The sequence below is a fragment of the Tachyglossus aculeatus genome, chromosome 5, assembly GCF_015852505.1.
Source record: "Tachyglossus aculeatus isolate mTacAcu1 chromosome 5, mTacAcu1.pri, whole genome shotgun sequence".
Classification (NCBI taxonomy): Eukaryota; Metazoa; Chordata; class Mammalia; order Monotremata; family Tachyglossidae; genus Tachyglossus; species Tachyglossus aculeatus.
The window spans coordinates 101,717,725-101,739,155 of record NC_052070.1 but is presented as its reverse complement, the minus strand read 5'-3'; the positions used below and the strand labels follow the sequence as shown (position 1 = coordinate 101,739,155).

General features: G+C 52.3%; 1 protein-coding gene across 4 annotated transcripts; it reads right to left on the bottom strand.

The window, feature by feature from the left end:
* Positions 1 to 1,360: 1,360 nt before the first annotated feature.
* On the bottom strand, positions 1,361 to 21,163 carry MFGE8 (milk fat globule EGF and factor V/VIII domain containing). Of its 4 annotated transcripts, none has more exons than XM_038746418.1 (10): positions 20,891 to 21,163; positions 18,199 to 18,324; positions 17,492 to 17,623; positions 13,810 to 13,923; positions 13,418 to 13,599; positions 10,241 to 10,396; positions 9,123 to 9,267; positions 3,021 to 3,223; positions 2,226 to 2,381; positions 1,361 to 2,093 (listed from the first exon to the last, which is right to left on the bottom strand). In XM_038746418.1, the coding sequence occupies exons 1-10, from the start codon at positions 20,985 to 20,987 to the stop codon at positions 1,950 to 1,952; spliced, it is 1,455 nt and encodes a 484-aa protein (XP_038602346.1). In that variant the 5' UTR covers positions 20,988 to 21,163; the 3' UTR covers positions 1,361 to 1,949. The 4 variants fall into 4 exon arrangements, with proteins under 4 accessions (XP_038602346.1, XP_038602347.1, XP_038602348.1 ...); XM_038746419.1 differs by having other exon boundaries at positions 3,021 to 3,205; positions 20,891 to 21,162; XM_038746420.1 differs by lacking the exon at positions 13,810 to 13,923.
* Positions 21,164 to 21,431: the final 268 nt, after the last annotated feature.

Here is a 21,431-nt window from a genome sequence, read left to right as displayed (position 1 = left end):
TAGCTTCTCCACAATGCAAAGTCTTCTAGACTGTGAGCCCATTGTTGGGTAGGGACCGTCTCTATACGTTGCCGACTTGTACTTCCCAAGCGCTCAGTACAGTGCTCTGCACACTGTAAGCGTTCATTAAATACGATTGAATGAATTAATACAAATGAAGAGGCAGCAGCTGGGACAGCACCTGGACTGGATTCTTCGAGGGCCGACAGAAGACCAAAGATCTGTGGACTACAATTGCTCTGCCCCACTACTGCCGGGTTGGCAGTTCCTCCCTCTCCCTCACCCCAACCCACCTCTAGACAATAAGCTCCATGTGGGCAGGGAACGTGTCAACCGGCTCTGCAACTCTCCCAAGAGCTTAACACAGTGCTATGCCCACAGTAAGGACTCCGTAAAATACAATTGATTGACGCTGAACCAGTGCAGGAGCTAAAGCCCCTCCTCCAGCTCCTCCTGAAAAAACATGACCACAGGACTCAAAGTCAACAGTATAAATATATTTGAGAAGCTGCCTCCTCCACCTTCCAGGCAGACCAGCAGGGAGCTGCGGGGGTGGGGGGTGGGGGTCGGAGTCCTCGAGAACCTTTCCCACCACTTGCAGCCTTCGGCATTAGAGAGGACTCAGAGCCAGTTGTTCAAGGGGATGGGGTCTCTCCGGCTCTTTTACTGAGCCCGAGGTGTCCCTCACATCCCTCCCTGCCCCACTCCAGAGGCCCCCCAGGACGCCGCAAGTGGCCAGGCCTTGGCATCTCCTTGTACGGGGGAGGGAAGGAACCCCACCCATTCAGGCGACAGTCAGGGTCTCCTGGAGCAATGGCAGCCGCCAGCCAGCTGTGCTGCTCCCTCCCCTTCCCACTCCTGCCATCTCACTTCACCCCGTACAGCGGACAAGTCCGGAGAGGGCCTGGCTGGCACCTATCAGCACTGACATTCTTTCCAGGGTTGAGGAGGGGGGCGAGGCAAGTGGTGGGGTGCAGGGGGAGAACGGAGGGCCTCCCACTCCAACGCAGAGACTGACCATCCCTACCCCCTCACCCTAGTTTGAGGAATTCAGGGGGTGTCAGTGGGAGGGGGAGAAGGGAAGCAGGCTGTGTGTGTGGCGGGGGGTGATGGGTAACAGAGTTTACTACCTACTTCCCACTGTCCCCCTCTCCTCCTCTCCCTTCCAAGCCTGTGAAGCAATGTGGCTTAGTGGATAGAACCTGGGGCTGGGAGTCAGAAGGACCTCGGTTCCAATCCCCACTTTGCCACTTGTCTATTGTGTGACTTTGGGCATTTCACTTGTCTCTGCCTCCGTTATTTCATCTATAAAAAGGGGATTAAGACTGTGAGCCACAGGTGGGACTTGGACTGTGTCCAACCTGATTACTTGTACTACACCAGCGCCTAGAATGGCGCCTGGCACATAGGCACTTAACAAATACCACTCATTATCAAGCCCAATCTCCTGGCACCTGCCTTCCTCCTCCTCAGCTCCCCAGGCACCAGCTCTCCTCTTCCAGAGCCCTGCAGCCCTTGGGGGTGATGGTCGGAGGGCCTCCCCATGGCCAAGAGTAATCAGGGGGTGCAGGGGAAGGGATATAAAGGCCCCCAACTAGAGGGGCAGCCTAAAGTATGACTGCTGTGTGAGCGGGCCTGGAGACTAAGCAGGGCTGGGGCGGGGTGGGGGAGAGACTCCTCTTCTATGGGAAAGTAAGGGGATAGGGCTGAGCCCCCGCCTTCTCTACAACCAGGCAATACACATCATCCCTCCTGTCCCGGTCTGTCCTCTGCCCCTCTCTGAGCAGCAGGGCAGGTGCGTGGCAACAGCAGGTATGCAGTGGCGGGGCTGGGGGAAGGATGCATGAGAAGGGCAGCTGTGACAGTGGTCCCTCCCGCCGTCTCTCCCTGACGGTGCAGCCCGGAGGACTGTCTCTCCCACGGCGGTGGGTGGGCAGGGGTGGTGGTGTCTACTCGTCACAGCCCAGTAGCTCCACCCGGAGGGTGATGCGGTCGTGCCAGGCGGTGGGCAGGATGCGGACAAACCGAGCATAGAAGGGTTGGTCGAACACATTCTTCTTGTGCGAGTTGTTGTCTGAGTTTCCGGGGAAAATCTACAGGGGGAATGGGTGGTTAGGGCAGTCCCCAGATGCCCCCACCCAGGAGCAGCTATCCCAACCCATCTGCACTCCCCCTGGTGGGGGTGGTTCCGCCTCAGGGCACAGGGCAGAGAGAGCACGGATCACCTTAGCACTTTTGGTGATGCTGTCCTGGTACTCTGTCCAGGTCTTCCCATCGTCACTGTGAGCTACACGGTACGCTGCCACGTACTGGATGTGGCCAAAGTCACGGGCCCCCTGGGTGATGATGCCCGTCACCCGCTTCTGAGTGCCCAAGTCAATCTGCAAGAGGAACCAAGATAAATCCCTTTGCTGCTCGCTTGGGTGCGTCCTGTCTCTCTCTTCCTTCCTTCCTCCGACTAGGGTGGCCTCTAATACCCCCTCAAAAATGCCAGGGACCATAGCAGCAGCAGCAGCAGTAGTATTCTGGAAGCTGTGAGGTGGGATGCCAGCCCCTTTCCCAATGGATGACGATGGTCCCCCAAAGAGCCGGGTCCCTGAGGCATCCACTCTAAAGTCCCCTGACTCTCAGGCTACTACTGTAACTATGAACCCCAAACGCAATGGCAAAAACTTGCTCTCCCCATCTCCGAGGGTACGTGTCTCTCTCCTGGCAGTTCCCCTCTCTCCTGCCTCACAATCCCCCCAGCATGATCTCGGGCCCCATCCTGTTTGGATCACAAATTAATGGGTTCTGGCTGGTAGCTTCCTGCCTCCCCCAGGGAGCCCCCGCCCGACCCCACAACTCTTTGTCCTCATCTGTGGTTCGTCATCCCCTGCGCCAGGAGCAGGGAACCAGGCATCCCCAACCCCTGGGATCCCTGGATGGAGTGGAGGATATAGGGGGCAGGGGGCACCCTGACCCCAGATCTGAAGTTGGGAGGACTCTGGGTTGAAGGCGGGGGCGGGCCAACGACACACCTGCAACCATTCCGTGGCCTCGTTGCCCTTGGCTGCCCAGGCGTTGGACTTGCCCTTCTTGTCCAGACGTGCAAAGTAGGGGTGCCAGCTGAAGGCATCCAGGCCCCATGTCTTGAAGGTGCTGGAGGCCGTGATCTGCTTGTCATGGATGAGGTGGGACTTCATGCCCAGCGGATCAGAGCAACCTGCCGTGTTGAAATACGCTGTAACACAATGGGACACACACACACACACACACACAGGTAGTAGGAGAGAAGCCCCCTGCAGAAACAACTGTGCCAGGGATGGTGGGGGGCGACAGAGGCAATGACCCCCCTGGTTTCCCAGCAGTGGCCCTGAGCACTAAAGCTGGAGGCCTCCAGTTCATTCATATTTATTGAGTGCTGATTGTGTGCAGACCACTGTACTAAGCGCTTGGGAGAGCACAATACAACAATAAACAGACATATTCCTTGCCCACAAAGAGCTTACAGTCCATTCATTCATTCAATCGTATTTATTGAAAACTGTGTGATGGAAGGGGGGAAACGGACATTAATATAAATAAATAAATTACAGACGTATATAAATGCTGTGGGGCTGGAAGGGGAGAAGAACAAAGGAAGCATGTCAGGGCGACACAGAAAGGAGTGGGAGAAGAGAAAAGTGGGTGGGGGGGGTGCTTAGGGAAGGCTTCTTGAAGGAGATGTGCCTTCAATAGGCTTTGAAGTGGGAAAGAGTAATTTTCTTTCAGATTTGAGGAGGGAGGGCATTCCAGGCCAAAGGCAGGATGTGGGCAAGGGGCCGGCAGTGAGATAGGTGAGATTGAGGTACAATGAGAAGGTTAGCATTAGGGGAGTGAAGTGTTAGGGCTGGGCTGTAATAGGAGAGTAGCGGCCCCTTTGGGGCCAGAGCCCTTATTCAAAAATAGCACTGTACTAAGCACTTGGAAAGTACAATTTGGCAACAGAGACAATCCCTACCCAACAATGGGCTCACACACACACACACACACACACACACACACACACACACAGCACAAATTCACCTCTCCCCCCACAGACACCAACATATACATAGGTCCAAGAACAAGCACCCTACTTCTCACACTCTCACAAACACACTCTCTCTCTCTCTCTCTCCCCCCCCCGTGGTATTTGTTAAGTGCTTACTATATGCCAGGCACTGTAATCAATGCTGGGGTGGATACCAGCAAATCGGGTTGGATACTGCCCCTGTCCCAAGTGGGTTTCACAATCTCAATCCCCATTTTACAGATGAGGTAACTGAGGACCAAAGAAGTTAAGTGACCTGCCCAAAGTCATGGAGTGGACAAGTGGCGGAACTGGGATTAGAACCCATGATTTCTCTTTCTCTCTCTCTCTTATCCACCCAGCCACACAGAGATCGGAAGGGGAATGCTAAGGATGAGGCATCTGCCGGGCCCATTCCACCGGACAGGGGAATCCAGTTCACATTTCCAACCATCCCTTCTGCTGTGAGTATTCCCAGGGCTCTGACCTCCTCTGGGATCCTCCTCTCCTCCTCCTCCCCCGCCCCTCCCACCCTCCATTTCCATTCCCCTGACAAAGCCCAATGATTACCTGTTAGGGGTACAGGATATCAAACACTCAGAAACCACAGATCCTCATGTGGAAATGCAGCTAGGTCTGGGCTGGAGCAGACCATTGGCATGACAGCCCCAGAGCAACACCTGCTGAGGACAGGTGGCTGGTACCCTGTAGACACCCTGTTGAGGCCTTCCTAGACTGAGCCCTCCTTTTCCTCTACTCCTCCTCCCTTCCCATTGCCCCTACTCCCTCCCTCTGCTCTACTCTCTCCCCGTCCCCAGTACTTGTGTATATATGTACATATTTATTATTCTATTTATTTTATTAATGATGTGTATATACCTATAATTCTATTTATTTATATTGATGCTATTGATGCCTGTCTGTTTTGTTTTGTTGTCTGGCTCCCCACTTCTAGACTGAGCCCATTGTTGGGTAGGGATTGTCTCTATCTTTTGCCAAATTGTACATTCCAAGCACTTAGTACAGTGCTCTGCACACTCACTAAAGTGCTCACTAAATGCGGAGTGAATGAATGAATGAACGAATGAATGAATGACACTGCTGGGGAAGTCAGCAGAGGCTCAGAGACTCCAGACAGGAGAACAAGAAGAACATCTGTTTCTGGGCTAGGCCCAGTTATGATGAGATTTTCCAGGGGAGGCTCTGAAAAACTAGACTGATAACGAAGTGGTGTGGCCAAGTGGAGAAAGCACGGGCCTAGGAGTCGGAGGCCCTTTTTTTAATGGTATTTTAAAATTCAATCATTCAGTCATATTTATTGAGTGCTTACTGTGTACAGAGCACTGTATTAATCGCTCGGAAAAGTACACTACAACAATAAATGGCTTTACTAAGTACCAGGCACAGTAGATAAAAGATAATCAGGTTGGACACAGTCCATGTCCCACATGGGTTTCACAGTCTTAATCCCCACTTTACAGATGAGGTAACTGAGGCACAGAGAAGTGAAGGGACTTGCCTAAGGTCACACAGCAGACAAGTGGAGGAGCCGGGGATTAAAACTCAGGTCCTTCTGACTCACAGGCCTGTGCTCTATCTCCTAGGCCATGCTGTTCCTCACACCTGGGTGACTAAAATCCCAGCTCTGCCAGTTGCCTGCTGTGTGACCTTGAGCAAGTCACTTCACTTCTCTGGGCCTCAGTATTTTCACCTGTAAAATGGAGACTCAAAACCTGTTCTCCCTCCTACTTAGACTGTAACATGGGACAGGAACTGCATCAATCCAATTAACTTGTGAGAAGAAGGGTGGCTTAGTGGAAAGAACATCGGTTTGGGAGTCAGAGAATGCGGGTTCTAATCCCAGCTCCGCCACTTGTCTGCTGTGTGACCCACTTCTCTGGGCCTCAGTTAACTCATCTGTAAAATGGGGATTAAGACTGTGAGCCCCACGTGGGACAACCTGATCTACCCCAGTGCTTAGAACAGTGCTTGGCACATAGTAAGCTCTTAACAAATACCATTATTATTATTATTGTTATTAACAGTGCTCGACATGTAGTAAGCACTTAAGAAACGTCATTTTTAAAAAAAACCCACCGGAAGGCAAGGACCCCGTCCCCCCTTATAATTGCCACTTCTCTGCTGCGTGACTTTGGCTAAGTTACTTAATTTTCTCTGTGCCTCAGTCACCGTGCCTGTAAAATGGGGATTAAACCCTCTCTCCAGTTTAGACTGTGAGCCCTATGCGGGACAGGAAGTGTGTCCAGCTGATTATCTTGAATCTACCCAGTGTTTAGTACACTGCCTGGCACATAGTAAGCGCGTAACTAATGCCATTAAAAAAACAGAGGAGCCCGCCGGGGAATGAGGGACAATGCTACGGTGCTCCTGCTAGCCAGAAGGTGGCGCTGTGAACATTGGCGGAGGGAAAAGGGCTGGAAAGGGCAATTCTTGGGCAAAAGCTTTTCCCTAAATAATAATAATAATAATAATAATAATGACATTTGTTAAGCGCTTACTATGTGCCAAGCACTGTTCTAAGCGCTGGATGATGATCATGTTATTTGTTAAGAGACCCAAGGTTGTGTGGGCGAGGTGTGGCTCTGGCCGGGTGACCAGGTGTCCTTCACCAAAACAATCTCATGGCATGGTCTCCAGGGGTTCTGGTGGAGGGGAAGATTTTCTGACCCAAGATCCAGCAGTCCTAACAATAAAGACTGGTTGTGGGTGGAGTTCATTGCTGGCAGGGAATGTGTCTGTCTACCAACTTGGGTGCATCATACTTTCCTGAGCGCTTTGTACTGTGCTCTGCACACAGTAAGTGCTCAATAAATACCACTGATTGATCAGAGAAAAAGAAGCAAAGTCCTGGGAGTCAGAAGGACCCGGGTTCTAGTTCCGGCTCTGCCACTTGTCTGCTGGGTGACCCTGGGCAAGGCACTTCGCTCCTCTGGGCCTCAGTTACCTCATCTGTAAAATGGGGGTTGACTGTGGGATATGGACTACGTCCAACCTAATTAACCTGCATCTACCCCAGCACTTAGTACAGTGCTTGGCACATAGTAATCGCTCAATGAATACCATTTATTAAAAAAAAGAAGGAAGAGACGCAGGTCTGCTCTAAGCCCCCAAGCTCACTGATACTCTGTGGCAGTGCCAGGCATCATGTGTACACACCCCCAACCCGGCCTCCCACCCCAGCTCCTCAATACCCCACAGAAGGGAAATTCCTAATAATCTTAGTTTCTTTCTTTGCTTCTTGGAAGGCTTAGGGCACTGCGAAGGTGCAAACAGCGTGGCCTGGTGGAAAGAGCACAGGCCTGGGAATCAGAGGACCTGAGTTCCTATCCCAGATCTGCCACACGTCTGCTGTGTGACCTTGGGCAAGTCGCTTCACTTCTCTGAGCCTCAGTTACTTCATCTGTAAAATGAGGATTGACCGTGAGTCCCACGTGGGATATGGACTGTGTCCAACCTGAGTAGCTCGTATCTACCCCAGCGCTTAGTACATTGCCTGGCACATAGTAAGTGCCTAACAAGTACCATTTAAAAAGAAATCACCTTTCTCAGGAGTTCATTCATTCATTCAATCGTATTGAGTGCTTACTGTGTGCAGAGCACTGTACTGAGCGCTTGGGAAGTACAAGTTGGCCACATATAGAGACGGTCCCTACCCAACAACGGGCTCACAGTCTAGAAGGGGGAGACAGACAACAAAACAAAAGATATGAACAAAATAAAGTAGAATAGTAAATATGTACAAGTAAAATAGTGTAATAAATATGTACAAACATATATACAGGTGCTGTTGGGAGGGGAAGGAGGTAGGGGGGAGGGCTGGGGGGGAGGAGGGGGAGAGGAAGGAGGGGGCTCAGTCTGGGAAGGCCTCCTGGAGGAGGTGAGCTCTCAGCAGGACTTTGAAGGGAGGAAGAGAGCTAGCTTGGCTGATGTGTGGAGGGAGGGCATTCCAGGCCAGGGGGAGGACGTGGGCTGGGGGTCGACGGTGGGACAGGCGAGAATGAGGAGGTTAGCGGCAGATAAGCAGAGAGTGCGGGCTGGGCTGTAAAAGGAGAGAAGGGAGGTGAGGTAGGAGGGGGCGAGGTGATGGAGAGCCTTGAAGCTGAGAGTGAGGAGTTTTTGCCTTATGCGTAGGTTGATTGGTAGCCACTGGAGATTTTTGAGGAGGGGAGTAAAATGCCCAGAGCATTTCTGCACAAAGATGATCCGGGCAGCAGCGTGAAGTATAGATTGAAGTCGGGAGAGACAGAAAGATGGAAGATCAGAGAGGAGGCTGATGCAGTAATCCAGTAGGGATAGGATGAGAGAGTGAACCAGCAGGGTAGCAGTTTGGATGGAGAGGAAAGGGCGGATCTTGGTGATGTTGCGGAGGTGAGACCAGCAGGTTTTGGTGACAGATGGATGTGAGGGGTGAACGAGAGGAGTTGTAAAGCAGCAGAGCTTGGCCCTGGGATCTGCTGCTCTCCCCACTCTGGGACCTCCATGATCAAACCAGTACAGGTTCCCCAAAGGAGCCCACACATCACTCAGATGCAGCCACCTCTGGAGAAGGGTGTGGCAGCTAGGTAACACACCATAATGGTGAAGTTTGGTTGTGGTAACGGTCAGAGGAGGGGGTCCAGAAATAACCGGGTATTCCTGCTCCACTCCCTCAACTGCCCTGTCTTCCGCATTTTCTCCAACAAGGAGTCTTGATTTACAGCACCCCAGAACAATACAAAACCATCCCCCAATTCCGTTCGGAAACAGGGGGTCAGTCCCAAATCTGATCAGGACCTCCCGAGGATCTCCTCCCTCCTGGATGCAATAACCGCTGCCCAACAATCTTTGGGGAAAGTCAACTGACTTCTCTGTGCCTCAGTTCCCTCATCTGTAGAATGGGGGTGAAGACAGTGAGCCCCACGTGGGACAGGGACTGTGTCCAACCTGATTATCTTGTTATCTTACCCCAGTGCTTAATACAGTGCCTGGCACATAGAAAGCAGCTAACAAATAGCCAAATGAAGCAGCAGCCCCAAGCCAGGCCCCTTCTCCATGCTTCCCCTTGCCCACCCCATCCAGGAAAACTCACCGTTCATCTCGCAGCCATAGAGCTCAAAGCGGAGGGTGCAACCCCGGCGGCAGACCACCGGATGAATCCGCACGTATTGTGCCACGATGGGTGGCTCGAACAGGTTTTCCTTCAGCCCATTGTTGTCCACATTCCCCACAAAGACCTGAAGAGCCACAAGCAAGGTTGATTAGTTCAGGGAGAGGGGCCGGAGCAGTGACGGCACTATGCTATGCTGGGAAACAGGTCCAGACATGACTGAGACCCTGGAGTTCAGGAGAACCGGGGGCTCCCGTGAGGGGAAAGGAAACCCCGTGGGGAGGCCCTGTCTACCAATTTTCTGCTCTTTGTTAAGCGCTTACTATGTGCCAGGCACTGTACTGAGTGCTGGGGTAGGTACAAGCTAATCACGTAGGGCAATGTCCCTGTCCCATATGGGGCTCACAGTCTTAATCCCCATTTTACAGGTGAGGTAACTGAGGCACAGAAAAGTTAAGTGATGTCTACCTTGGTGCCTCTCTCCCTCAGACCCCCTGAACCTCAAGATCCATTGTGACATTTCTTTTGTTTGGACACATCTTCTGTACTTTACCACTCCCTCTACCTGTAATATATTTTAGGTCTGTCTCCCCAGCTAGGCTGTAAAGCTCTCTGAGGGCAGGGGTCAGGTCTTCTACTTTTGTACTCTTCCAAGGGCTTTGTAGCATGCCCTATGCATAGTTCACACTCAATAAAAATTACTGATTGTCTCCAACTTCCACAAGTTCTGAATGTGCCTTAAGGATCAGATGTCAAAAAAGCAACAAGTCGCTCATTAGTGAACTGGCCTCCTCAGTGGCTGCCCCACTGAAGCCAAAATGCATTTAGCCTTCGTCCCTGTAGTTATTTGCCCCTCTAAACTGTAAGCTCATTATGGACATGGAATGTGACTGCTAATTCTCTTGTACTGCACTCTCCCAAGTGCTTAGAACAGTGCTCTGCACAGAGTAAGTGCTCAATAAATACCAGTGATTGATTGATTAACTGCCTCTCTTGTGCCCTCCTCCTCCTCCTGGAAGGAAACCGACTCAGCCCCATAGCAGCGACCCAGTGTCCCCACAAAGTCCCACCTTCCTCCACCATCCCTCTCCTGTGTTCACCTTGTCTCTCTTCTCCTCTGGGTCCTGGATGAAGGCAAAGTCACGTCCATCCAAGCTATACGCCACCCTGAAGGTCCGCAGATACTCGGCGCTGCCCGCCCGGCTGGCACCCTGGGTCACGATGCCCGTCAACCGGGTCTTCCGCAGTAAGTTCACCTAGAGTTGTGGGGCGGGGTGGGGGGGGGGAGCGCAATGCTGAGCTGGAAGAGGGTCTAAAGGGTGATCCCTTCCCCTCCAGGTAGCCCACTGCATGGCAACCTCCACTGCAGGGACCTTGGGCACTGGGAACTGAGGCCAAAGTGCTGCCCACCCATGCAGTTGCTTATGAGCTTCGGCAACCATCTGAAGCAGCACATATGGCCTAGTGGTTAGATCACGGGCCTCGAAGTCAGAAGGACCTGGGTTCTAATCCCAGCTCCTCCACTTGTCTGCTGGGTGACGTTGGGCAAGTCACTTCACTTCTCTGGGCCTCAGTTACCTCATCTATAAAATGGAGATTGAGACTGAGCCCCATGTGGGACAACCTGATTAACTTGTATCTATCCCAGCACTTAGAACAGTGCTTTGCACATAGTAAGCACTTAACAAATATTATTATTATCACTATGTGGAAGGTGCATTATGTCCAACATGATTACCTTAGCTTTCAGTACAGTGCCTGATACAGAATAAGCACTTAACAAATATCATATAAAAAACTGCACATTTTCTGTGTCATGGTTTACCCCTTCATTGGCCACCATCCTGATTCAAACTCCTCGCCTTGACTACCGCATCAGTCTACTCACAAGTCTCCTTCGTTCCATTGGGCCTCTTTTCAGGATATACCCTGTCCAGACCATCTTTCTCTTACACAGTTTGGCCACATCACTCCACTGGCACATAGAAAGCAGCTAACAAATAGCCAAGGGAAGGAGCAGCCCCAAACCAAGTCCCTTCCCCGGGCCTCCCCTTGGCCCATCCCATCCAGAAAACTCACCATTCATCTCGCAGCCTTACAGCTCACTCCACTCCTAGAAACCTACCCACTCCTCTCTGTGACACACCAAGCTTCCAGACCACTGCTTTCTGGGCTCTCTACTAGTCTCTCCTCCTTAGATATTGTCTCTCTTCAACCACTACACCTCGGTTCATGCTCTTTGCTCCCCTCAAATTCACTATCTTACTGCATCCCCTTTAATAAAAATAATTATTATGATATTTGTTAAATGCTTACTGTGTGTGACAGGCACAGTATTAAGCACTTGAGTGGATACACGCAAATTGTGTTGGACACAGTACCCATCCCAAGTGGGGCTCACTATCTCAATCCCCATTTTACAGATGAGGTAACTGAGGCCCTGAGAAATGAAGTGGCTTGTCCAAGGTCACACAGCAGACAAGTGGGGGGAGCCGGGATTAGAACCCATGACCTGCTGACTCCCAGGCCAGTGCTCTATCCACTACATCATGCTGCCTGTAAGCTTGTTGTGGACAGGGAACATGCTGTTCTTTTACACTCTGTTCTTTTGTACTCTCCTAAGCTCTTATTACAGTGCTCAGCACAGAGCAAGTGCTCAATAAATACAACTGAATGATCGATTGACCCTCCCATCTCCAGTATTTGCTCATGCTCTTCTCTCTGTCCAGAAATCCTTTCCACCTTCACATCAACCAGATCCCAGCTCCCCACACCACCCAGCTCTTAGAACAGTGCTTGGCACGTAGTAGGCACTTAACAAATACCATCATTATTATCCAAGCTCTTCTGAAACCCTACCTCCTCCAGGTGACACTCCCCACTAATTTCCACCGCCCCGATAATGTCATCCCCGAGGCCATTCTTACTAATAATACAATAATAATAATTATTATTCATTATGCTCTTACCATGTGTCAAGCACTGTTCTAAGTTAATCAGATTGGACACGGTCCCTGTCCACATGGGGCTCACAGACTAAGTAGGAGGGAAACATTCAAACCCCATTGTACGTAGAGGCAGAGAGAAGTGAATTGACTTGCCCAAAGTAAGTGGCAAATTGGAGAGCCAGGATTAGCAATGAGGTCCTCTGACTCATAGGCTCGTGCTCTTTCCACTATGCTACGCTGCTTCCCTTAACCCCTAATGACACCGTACATAGATTTTAAACTTCCCCCACTGGATTATAAGGTCCTTGAGGGAGCAACTCTACTGTATTTTTACCTTCCGACCATTTGGTACAGTGCCCAGCACACAGTCAGCACAATAAATTCCATTGATTCTTTGATTGCTTTGTACTTTGTTTATTCAATCATTCGCTCATTTGCCCATATTCTTGATATGTTTTCACATCAGCTTCGACTGTCTGTTTACAATCTGTGTCTGCCTGTCTCCCCCATTAGCTTGCAAGCTTTGCAGCTAAAGGAAGGATTGAGACTTCTTGCTTCTTCTGTTATACTCGGCCAAGTCCCCAGTACTTTTCTAGTACTTTTCTGCACACAAGAGGTTGCTCTGTCCACATTATTGAATTAGGGATTAAGAATTGGCTGGCTGATCCGTGGATCTGACACAGGATGACACTGCCCCCAGACTGAAAGTACAAGGCTGGCAGAGCGCAGTTCCATTCAGGCTGGAGGGCAAACTGGTAGGGCCTAGTTTTTCCTAGTTTTCCCCAGGGCCTTCCTCATGGTCTTCCCTATGGGGCCCTGGGCCCTGTGGTTCACCTCCATGGCTGATCCTCACCTTTCCTAGCCCCAGGACCAATGGTTCACCTCCACGGTCGATTCTGACCTTCCCCAGACCTAGGCCCCACAGTTCACCTCCAGGATTGATCCTCTAGACTGTGAGCTCATTGTGGGAAGAAATGTGTCTGTTTACGATTATACTGTACTCTCCCAAGTGCTTAGTACAGAGCTTTGTACACAGTAAGCACTCAATAAATATGATTGAATGAATGAATTTGATCTTCCCTAGCCCCTGGCCTACTGGTTTACCTCCATGCATGATCCTGACCTTCTGCAGCCCCAGGCCACACAGTTGACCTCCATGGCCCATCCTGCCCCTCCCCAGCTCCAGGCTGCTCCTGACCACCCTGGCAACCTCACATCTAATACATCTGCAGTTCCCGCGATCGAACTTTCCTTCCACTTCCACCCCACCACCCCAACACAAACCACATGCCCGAGGGACCAGGTGCTGTCCAACGCCCTGCCTGCTACCTGGATCCAGGGCTTCTTGTCATAATTGCCAGCGGTCCAGGCATTGACGATGCCCTTGCTGTGGAGGCGAGCCAGCTCCGGGCCCCAGCGCTGCAGCCCCAGGAACCCAAAGTGCACGGATGAAGCTGAGATCTGGGCATCCGCGATGGCGCCTCCCTCCATGCCCAGGGGCAAAGCACAGCCTGGTTAGGGAAGAAGAGGACAGCGAGGTGACAGATGGTGACGGAAGACAAGGGCAACGGGGTTCACCCATCACAGGCCCCTCCCACCAACCCAGCCTGACTTCACCCTGCCTTCCCTGCCCCACCAACATATCAGAGCCAGGGGGTCTGCCAGGACAGTGTGGGGCTGGCAGGCAGGGGGGCGAGGGGGCACACTAGCCTGGCACTCACGGGACTTGCAGGTCTTGCCCAGGAACGGAGAGCGGCACTTGCAGGCATAGTCACCGTCCAGATCGAGGCAGGTGCCACCGTTCAGGCAGGGCTGCGACGAGCACTCGTTCTCGTCTGGGGAGACAGGTGGGCAGGAGGGGACAGAATGGGCCACTCTCCTGGCCAGGACAATGCAGAGCTGGGCCCTGCTGCCTGCAGGCTTGCTACCCAACGTCTACCTGGGTCCATGGCTTTGCCAACAGGGTCCGGGCCTTCAAGCCCATTGGACCATTTGGTCCCAGACCGGGCCAAGGTCAGCATCAGAGCCACTCCGAGGAACACCTTAAGCAAAGGGAACTGTGCACCTGAGTATACTGTGGGCAGGGAACATATCTACCAACCCTGTTACATTGTACTCTCCCAAGTGCTTAGTATAGTGCTCTGCACACAGTGAGTGCTCAATAAATAGCATTGATTGATAGACTGACTAAAGCAGAGCCCCCGGCTGCGGGCCTGGGTTGGCTCAGATTTCAGCCAACTTCCTGTGGGGAGGAATAGGGGACTGTTTCGCCTTTTTTCCTGCCTGGCTAGCTCGGTGGGAAGGAGGCACCTCAGTCAGCCCAGATCAGGGTCACCTGACATGAAGCCCATGTTTTCTTCTTCCCTCTGGGAGGGCCGGGAAGCTCACGCTCCTTGGGGATGGGGATGGAAGGAAATTGCCTCCAAGTTTGGGGCACTAAGGGACTGGCTGGAAGGATCTGGCAGGAGGGGGCAATCAGGACCTCAGTGGCCCTGGGTGGGCACGTTCCCTACTTGGCTTGCAGGGCAAGGAGACAGAACAGAAATCAGGCTGAATGATCAAAGGTCTGAGAAACTCCAGAAAGCGACAGGCTGGAGGGAAAAATCCTGCTCCACTGACCTGAGAACAGAGAGCTTGAGTCCCCAAATCCTAAGGATGTGATAGAGGGAGGAAGGACCAGGAAGGCTTAAAGCACAGAAAGCTGTGAGGGGGGTGGAGTCCATGGGATCAGAGACAACTTGGGAAAAAAATGTTGTAATAATAATAATAATGGCATTTGTTAAGCACTTACTATGTGTGAAGCAATGTTCTAAGCACTGGGGGGGATACTAGGTGATCAGCTTGTCCCACATGGGGCTCACAGTCTTAATCCCCATTTGACGTATGAGGTAACTGAGGCCCAGAGAAGTTAAGTGGCTCAGTGGAAAGAGCCCGGGCTTTGGAGTCAGAGGTCATCGGTTCAAATCCCAGCTCCGCCACTTGTCAGCTGTGTGACTTTGGGCAAGTCACTTCACTTCTCTGGGTCTCAGTTCCCACATCTGTAAAATGGGGATTAAGACTGTGAGCCCCCCGTGGGACAACCTGATCACCTTGGAAACTCCCCAGCGCTTAGAACAGTGCTTTGCACATAGTAAGCGCTTAATAAATGCCATCATTATTATTATTATTATTAAGTGACTTGCCCAAAGTCACACAGCTGATAAGTGGCAGATCTGGGATTAGAACCCATGACCTCTGGCTCCCAAGCCTGCGCTCTTTCGACTGAGCCACATTATGTTTGACAATGACCAAGGTTTCGTTCTAGGGAAAGAGCCATAATTGGCCACTAGCAGTAATTTATGTAAAATATAATAATAATATTTGGATTCTTATGGGAAGCAGCATGGCCTAGTGATTCGAGCCCTGGCCTGGGAGTCAGAAGGACCTGGGTTCTAATCCTCCATCATTTGTCTGTTGTGATCTTGGGCAAGACTCTTCACTTCTCTGTGCCTCAGTTCCCTCATCTGTAACATGGGGGTTAAGACTGTAAACTCTATGTGGGATAGGGACTGTGTCCAACCTGATTAGTTTATATCTACCCCAGTGATTAGCGCAGGGCCTGGCACGTAGTAAGCTCTTAACAAATACCACAGTAGTTATTATTATTATTATTCTGGTGGCACAGTCTTTACCTACAGAGCCTGAATGAGGTACATCAGTTTACTGTTCGGGAGAACACCTGTGTATTCTAGCTCATGGATTAGTCACTTGGCTTACTTTAAGGTTTTTCTTTACACGATCTGTGGTTTATAATGCCTTCTCGGCACGCAAGCATGCTAACCTCTCTGATAGCTCCTGGAGAGTCAGGGCTGTATCTTTTACTTCTAGCGTACTCTCCCATGTACCAAGCATAATGAACACTCAATAAACACTATTAAAAATGTTTTACTATTCTTTCCCATCGTCATTAGGAGAAGCAGCGTGGCTCACTGGAAAGTGCCCGGGCTTTGGAATCACAGGTCATGGGTTCAAATCCCAGCTCTGCCAATTTTCAGCTGTGTGACTTTGGGCAAGTCACTTCACTTCTCTGGGCTTCAGTTCCCTCATCTGTAAAATGGGGATTAAGATTGTGAGCCCCCTGTGGGACAACCTGATAACCTTGTAACTCCCCAGTGTTTAGAACAGTGCTTTGCACGTAGTAAGCGCTTAATAAATGCCATTATTATTATTATTATTATTATTACATCATCCCATTTCAGTGATTATCAAACTGAACTTGTCTCCTGGATTTTTTAGGTGCTTGTCCTTGCACATCAAAATGCCCTCAGGCAGGGTTCTGGGCCGGAGGGCTGGTGGGGGGTGGCGGAGGGATGGTGCTTGCCAAGGGGGAGATGTAGGATCTTTCTAAAACTCATTTTTCCCTCAGTTGACAGCATTTATTGAGATCTTACTGTGTGGAGCACTGTACTATGTAGAGAAATAATCTGTGCTCACAAAACAATCCCACTGAATGTTTTTTAATGGCATTTGTTAAGCGCTTACTATATACCAGTGTACCAGGCACTGTACTAAGCGCTAGAGTAGATAGAAAATAATCAACTTGGACATAGACCCTGTCTCACATGGGACTTAGCGTCTTAATCCCCATTTTACAGATGAGGTAACTGAGGCCCAGAGAAGTGAAATGAAGTGAAATGACTTGCCTAAGGTCACACAGGAGCCAAGTCCTTCTGACTTCCAGACCCATGCCCTATTCACTAGGCCACACTGCTTCTCAAGTTGGGCCTTACGTGTGGGCCCTGGGACCTTACCACGGCATGGCCCCAGGCGGAACAGACTCAAGGCTTTGGCCAGCCCGGGACAGAATGCCTGTCTGCCATGAGTGCAAGGAGAACTCATTCCCAAGCTAGCACTCCCTTCCCCACCCTGCCTTGGCCCAGGCTTCTCCGCCCACAAAGCTGCACTTGGAGCAGCCCAGAGCTCTGCCAGGCTCCAGTCCTTGACCCGGATTTATGACCCTCTTGGGTCCTGCGAGGGCTAGAATTTGTTTTCTGTTCCCCCACTGTGGAAAAATTTCCAGGAAGATTAACCCCTAATGATGTGTCTTCTAGACTCCCACCAGAGGTTGGGGTCAGGCTACCCCTGCCGGCCACCTTCGCTACTTTGACGATCCACCTGAACAGTGGGCCCAGGACCCTGGCCTTGGGTCTTGGGGAGAGTTAAGCTCGGGGGGTGGGAGTGATCATGGGGAATGGAGCTAGGCGCTAGGTGTTAAAATAATTCTGCGGGCAGTGTGTCTGCCCGAGCCTCGCCACCATCCGCTGCTAAGGGCAGGGCGGAGCCCTCAGCCTCACCACCCTCAAACCCACACCATGCCTGGAGCACCAGTAGTCGTGCTGCCCCCTTCCTGCCCTGAGTACTCACTGTCCTGGCAATGAATTCCCTTGTAGCCATCCGGGCACTTGCAGACATACTGGGCAAAGACATCCCCACGGTGGGAGTCGGCCAGCACTTGGCACTCGGCATTGTTGAGACAAGGGTTCGGAAAACAGGGTCCTGTTCGGGGGCGCAGAGGAGACAGGGAGAGAACAGAGAGAGTGTGGACGGTTATGGGGGAGCTGGGGAGCAGTTCGGGGGAACTCCTCCACCCACCCCCATGGACCCCATCGATCCATATGGGGCTTGAATTTGATGGGCCCCCAGGAACCGGCTAACAGCCCAGCTTGGAGTGAGATCAGCCAGGATAGAGGTCTGGAGCAGAACAGCAGCTGGAGCGGAGATTTCCTGGGGCGAGGGTCAGGATCGGAACCCAGCACCACTCATGGATCCCCCGAGCCCTGGCCACCCCAGAGGGCACTGCCCAGAGCCGGGCCAGGCATTCTTGGCACCCAAGAGCTCCCCTTCCCCTCCCCAGCTGACCACTCCTGCTCCTTAGCTGGGTTCCAGAAGGAGAGACTTCTGGCCTCCTCCCTCACTCCCACTGGCCTCTTCGGGGTTCAGCTGAGAGGGACTGCCACTGGGGGTTGGAAGGACATCGGCTCCCCACCTGCCCCCCAACCCAGAACAGATCAGCCTGCCTCCCTAGCAGAGCACTCAGCTCCCGGAGTGCCCGGCTGCCCGCTGAAGGCTACCTCTCTCCGTCTCATTGCAGACTTTTCCGGTGAAGCCATCAGGGCAGATGCAGAAGAATGGGGAGCCGTCGACTTCCGAGAGGCAGGTGCCGCCATTCTGACACAAGCTGGACTCGCACAAGTCACCTGAATCAATGGTAATCAATCAATCAATGGTATTTATTGAGCACTAACTCTGTGCCGAGCCCTGTTCTAAGCCCTTGAGAGAGTACAACATAACCGAATTAGCTGACACGTTCCCTACCCATAATGAGCTTACAGTCTACATGGGGAGATAGACATTAATATGAATAAAACAGACATTGATATGAGTAAAGAGGGAGGGCGGCAGTGGGCACAAAACCCAAACTTTTCCAGAAAGCAAAGGTCCCTCCCTTCCCCCTTAATCCAAGGAAAAGATTTCCCCCATATTAGGGGGTCTTTGCTTCTGCCCCTCCCATCCCCAAAGCCCCCCGCCCCTTCTCACTGCACTAACATTGGACTCCCTGTTGCAAAGGGGTCTAAGCAGCTAAGGAGACTAATTTGAGTTCTTGGGTAATAATGATAATAGTAATCATAATAATACTTGTGCATTCGTTCGGCACTTACTATATGCCAAGTGCTTAGGCAGATACAAGATATTCAGGTCGGTCCCTGTCCCACTTGAGCTTACAGTCTAAAGCGGAGGGAGTACATCCCCATTTGACAGATGAGGAACCTGAGGCATAGATCAGCTAAGTAATAAGCCCAAGGCCTGGCAGCTGTGGATCAAACTCACCCATCGGCCTTGCTTAGACGGTGCTTTGTCTGGGGATGTTGAGGATGGGGAGGGAGGGGCAGGGAAGCCCACCCCATCTGCCTGCAAAGCAGATCCTCTGCCTTGAGCTCCTCCCAGCCCATGAATAGGCCATGTCACCCTGCTCTGAGCCACTGAGCCACAAAGCAATCTGAGGAGCCAACCCTGGCCGTGCCAAGGTGCAGGGTAGAGCATGGGGCTCACCACGACGCTTTAGTTTAATAAGACATTAGTCACTGGTCTTTAAATAGCAGAGCTGCCTGTGGCTAATCCCATTTTCCAACTCTCCAGAAGGCTAGGGAGGCCGGGCCAGCAGATGGACTGGGTGAAACAGAAGTTTCTGGGATGAAGCCTGTGTCTGAACCTGCCCAGACGTGAACACCTCCTCCAGACGAACCCTGTCCCAGAGACAAAGACCTGCCCAGGAAACTCTCCTGCGCCTTCTCGGAGAGGAAGGAAAGAAAGTGAAAGGAAGTAAGCCTTCCTGGCATCTCTGAACGAGGCCTCTAGGGTCGCCCACCTAGAAGGGGCTTCCAGGGGTCACCTGGGACAGACCCCTGCCTCCAGCCAGCCTCCTGGGTCTCAGGGCTTCAGTGGAGGATGGGACACAATTCCCAGAGCCCCGTCTGAGTGCAGGCCGCCTTTCTCTGACTGGGCCGCACATGGTCGAGGTTTCCTCTCTCTCCCAGGGTGAAGTCTTTGGGGGTCCCAGCAGGGCTGAGGACAGCCCATACATGTCTGAAAACTGTCCTAGGTTCACACTCTGATTTAGCTCTGTCTCCGGAAGGAAAGGAGGGGAGGGAGGTAGAGGGACCCCCATCCCACCACGCTTCTTCCCGGATACCTGAGCTGGGACAAAAACCAGGGCTCTGGGCTAGGGGAAGATGGACCATGTCCTTGTGAGAAAAGGGGACATCTCCCTACAGGCCTGACCGAGTTTCTACCCCATTCTCAGCCGGTCAGTGCTGGTCATTTCCTGAAGAGCTGGGGCCAGTGTCCATGGTGTGGCCAGGTGGCTTCCTGGTCACCCTGTTTCCCGAGACCAATGCGCTTTGAGATTCAACCCCTTCTCTGCCCCACCCTATGCCTGTCTACCAACTCTGTTACATTCCCAAGTGCTTAGTTCATTTATGCATTCATTCATTCAGTCGTATTTATTGGGTGCTTGCTGTGCGCAGAGCACTCTACTAAGCGCTTGGGAGAGTACAATACAGTAACAGTCACTTTCCCTGCCCACAGAGGGCTTACAGTCTAGACCGGAGGAGACAGACGTCAATACAAATAAATAAAATCCCAAATATGTACATAAGTGCTGTGGGGCTGGGAGGGGGGAGAGCAAAGGGAGCAAGTCAGGGCGACGCAGACACTGCTCTGCACACAGTAAGCGCTCAGTTAAGTACAGCTGATGGACTGATTTACCCCCTTGGCCCCAGACCTCTCCCCTTGCCCCTTGCCCCACACTGGTCCCATCCCCACGGAGGGGCGAGGGAACCCTAAATCTGGGGATCGATTCTCCCGCCTGCCAGCTGGGCTCCTAGTTCCTGTCTTCTCGGAGGGGAAATGGGGAGGAGGAGGAGCAGCCGCATTAGCAGCAGTTGTGCAGTGGCAGCAGCTACTGCCCAAATAATAAAACTAATAATAATGATAATGGTATTCGTTAAGTGCTTACTATGTGCAAAGCAAAATTCCTCTGCTGCCTATGGACAGGATGGGGGAAAGACAGGAGGAAGCAGGGAAGTGGGTGGCAGGAGGCGGTGTCCTTTTCCTCTGGTGGGTAGCAGCTGGGACAGACCCCAACCGGAGAGCAGGAGGGGGCCCTGGGGAGCTCCATAAGTCCCCAAAGCAGAGGACCTCAAGGTTTGGGGGGAGAGGATTGGCCTGAAAAGGACAGAGGGTGAAGGGAGCAGGCAAACTCACCTGGGGAAGCAAAGGCCACCGCCAGACAAGCTGCCCAGGCCCAGGTCCAGCCTGATGTCCAACCCCCGAGCGCCCGGCCTAGGCTGCGGTCCTTCATGTTGCCAGCCCCAGGGAGCACCACTCTCTCCTGGACTCTAGTGGGATGCAGCCAGGTCCGGTGTTCAGCTAGCTAGCCCTCGGCTCCCGTGCCCTGTTTTGACTCCTCCGGAGTCGGAATGAGTCAGACGGCTGCTACCGGCCTGGGTCCTGAATGCTCCCTCCTTTTTCTTCTCCTCCTCCTCACTCCGGCCCCTGCCTCCGCCCTCCGCCCCCGCCTTCTCCTCCCTCCTCCCTGCGTCCCGCCCTGCTGGCCACGCTGGGCAGCTGCAACCCCACGTGCTCCGGGGGGCGGTGGCCAATGGCTGCCCAGAGCTCTGGGGTCCGACCCGGAGAGAGGGGTTAGGGGGCTGCACTGTCAGGGGAAGGGGTTGCAGCATGTGCTGGGGGCTAAAGCGTGCACCAGGCTACTGTGTTCACTGGGCTGCATGCCCTGAGCTGCATC

Coding starts and splice junctions, on each gene's coding strand:
- MFGE8 (XM_038746418.1), bottom strand. CDS start 20,987: ATGAAGGACCGCAGCCTAGGCCGGGCGCTCGGGGGTTGGACATCAGGC. Junction 3,224..9,122: donor CTATGGCTGCGAGATGAACG/GTGAGTTTTCCT, acceptor ATTGTGTTACAG/CGTATTTCAACACGGCAGGT. Junction 2,094..2,225: donor GCATCACCAAAAGTGCTAAG/GTGATCCGTGCT, acceptor TTCCCCCTGTAG/ATTTTCCCCGGAAACTCAGA.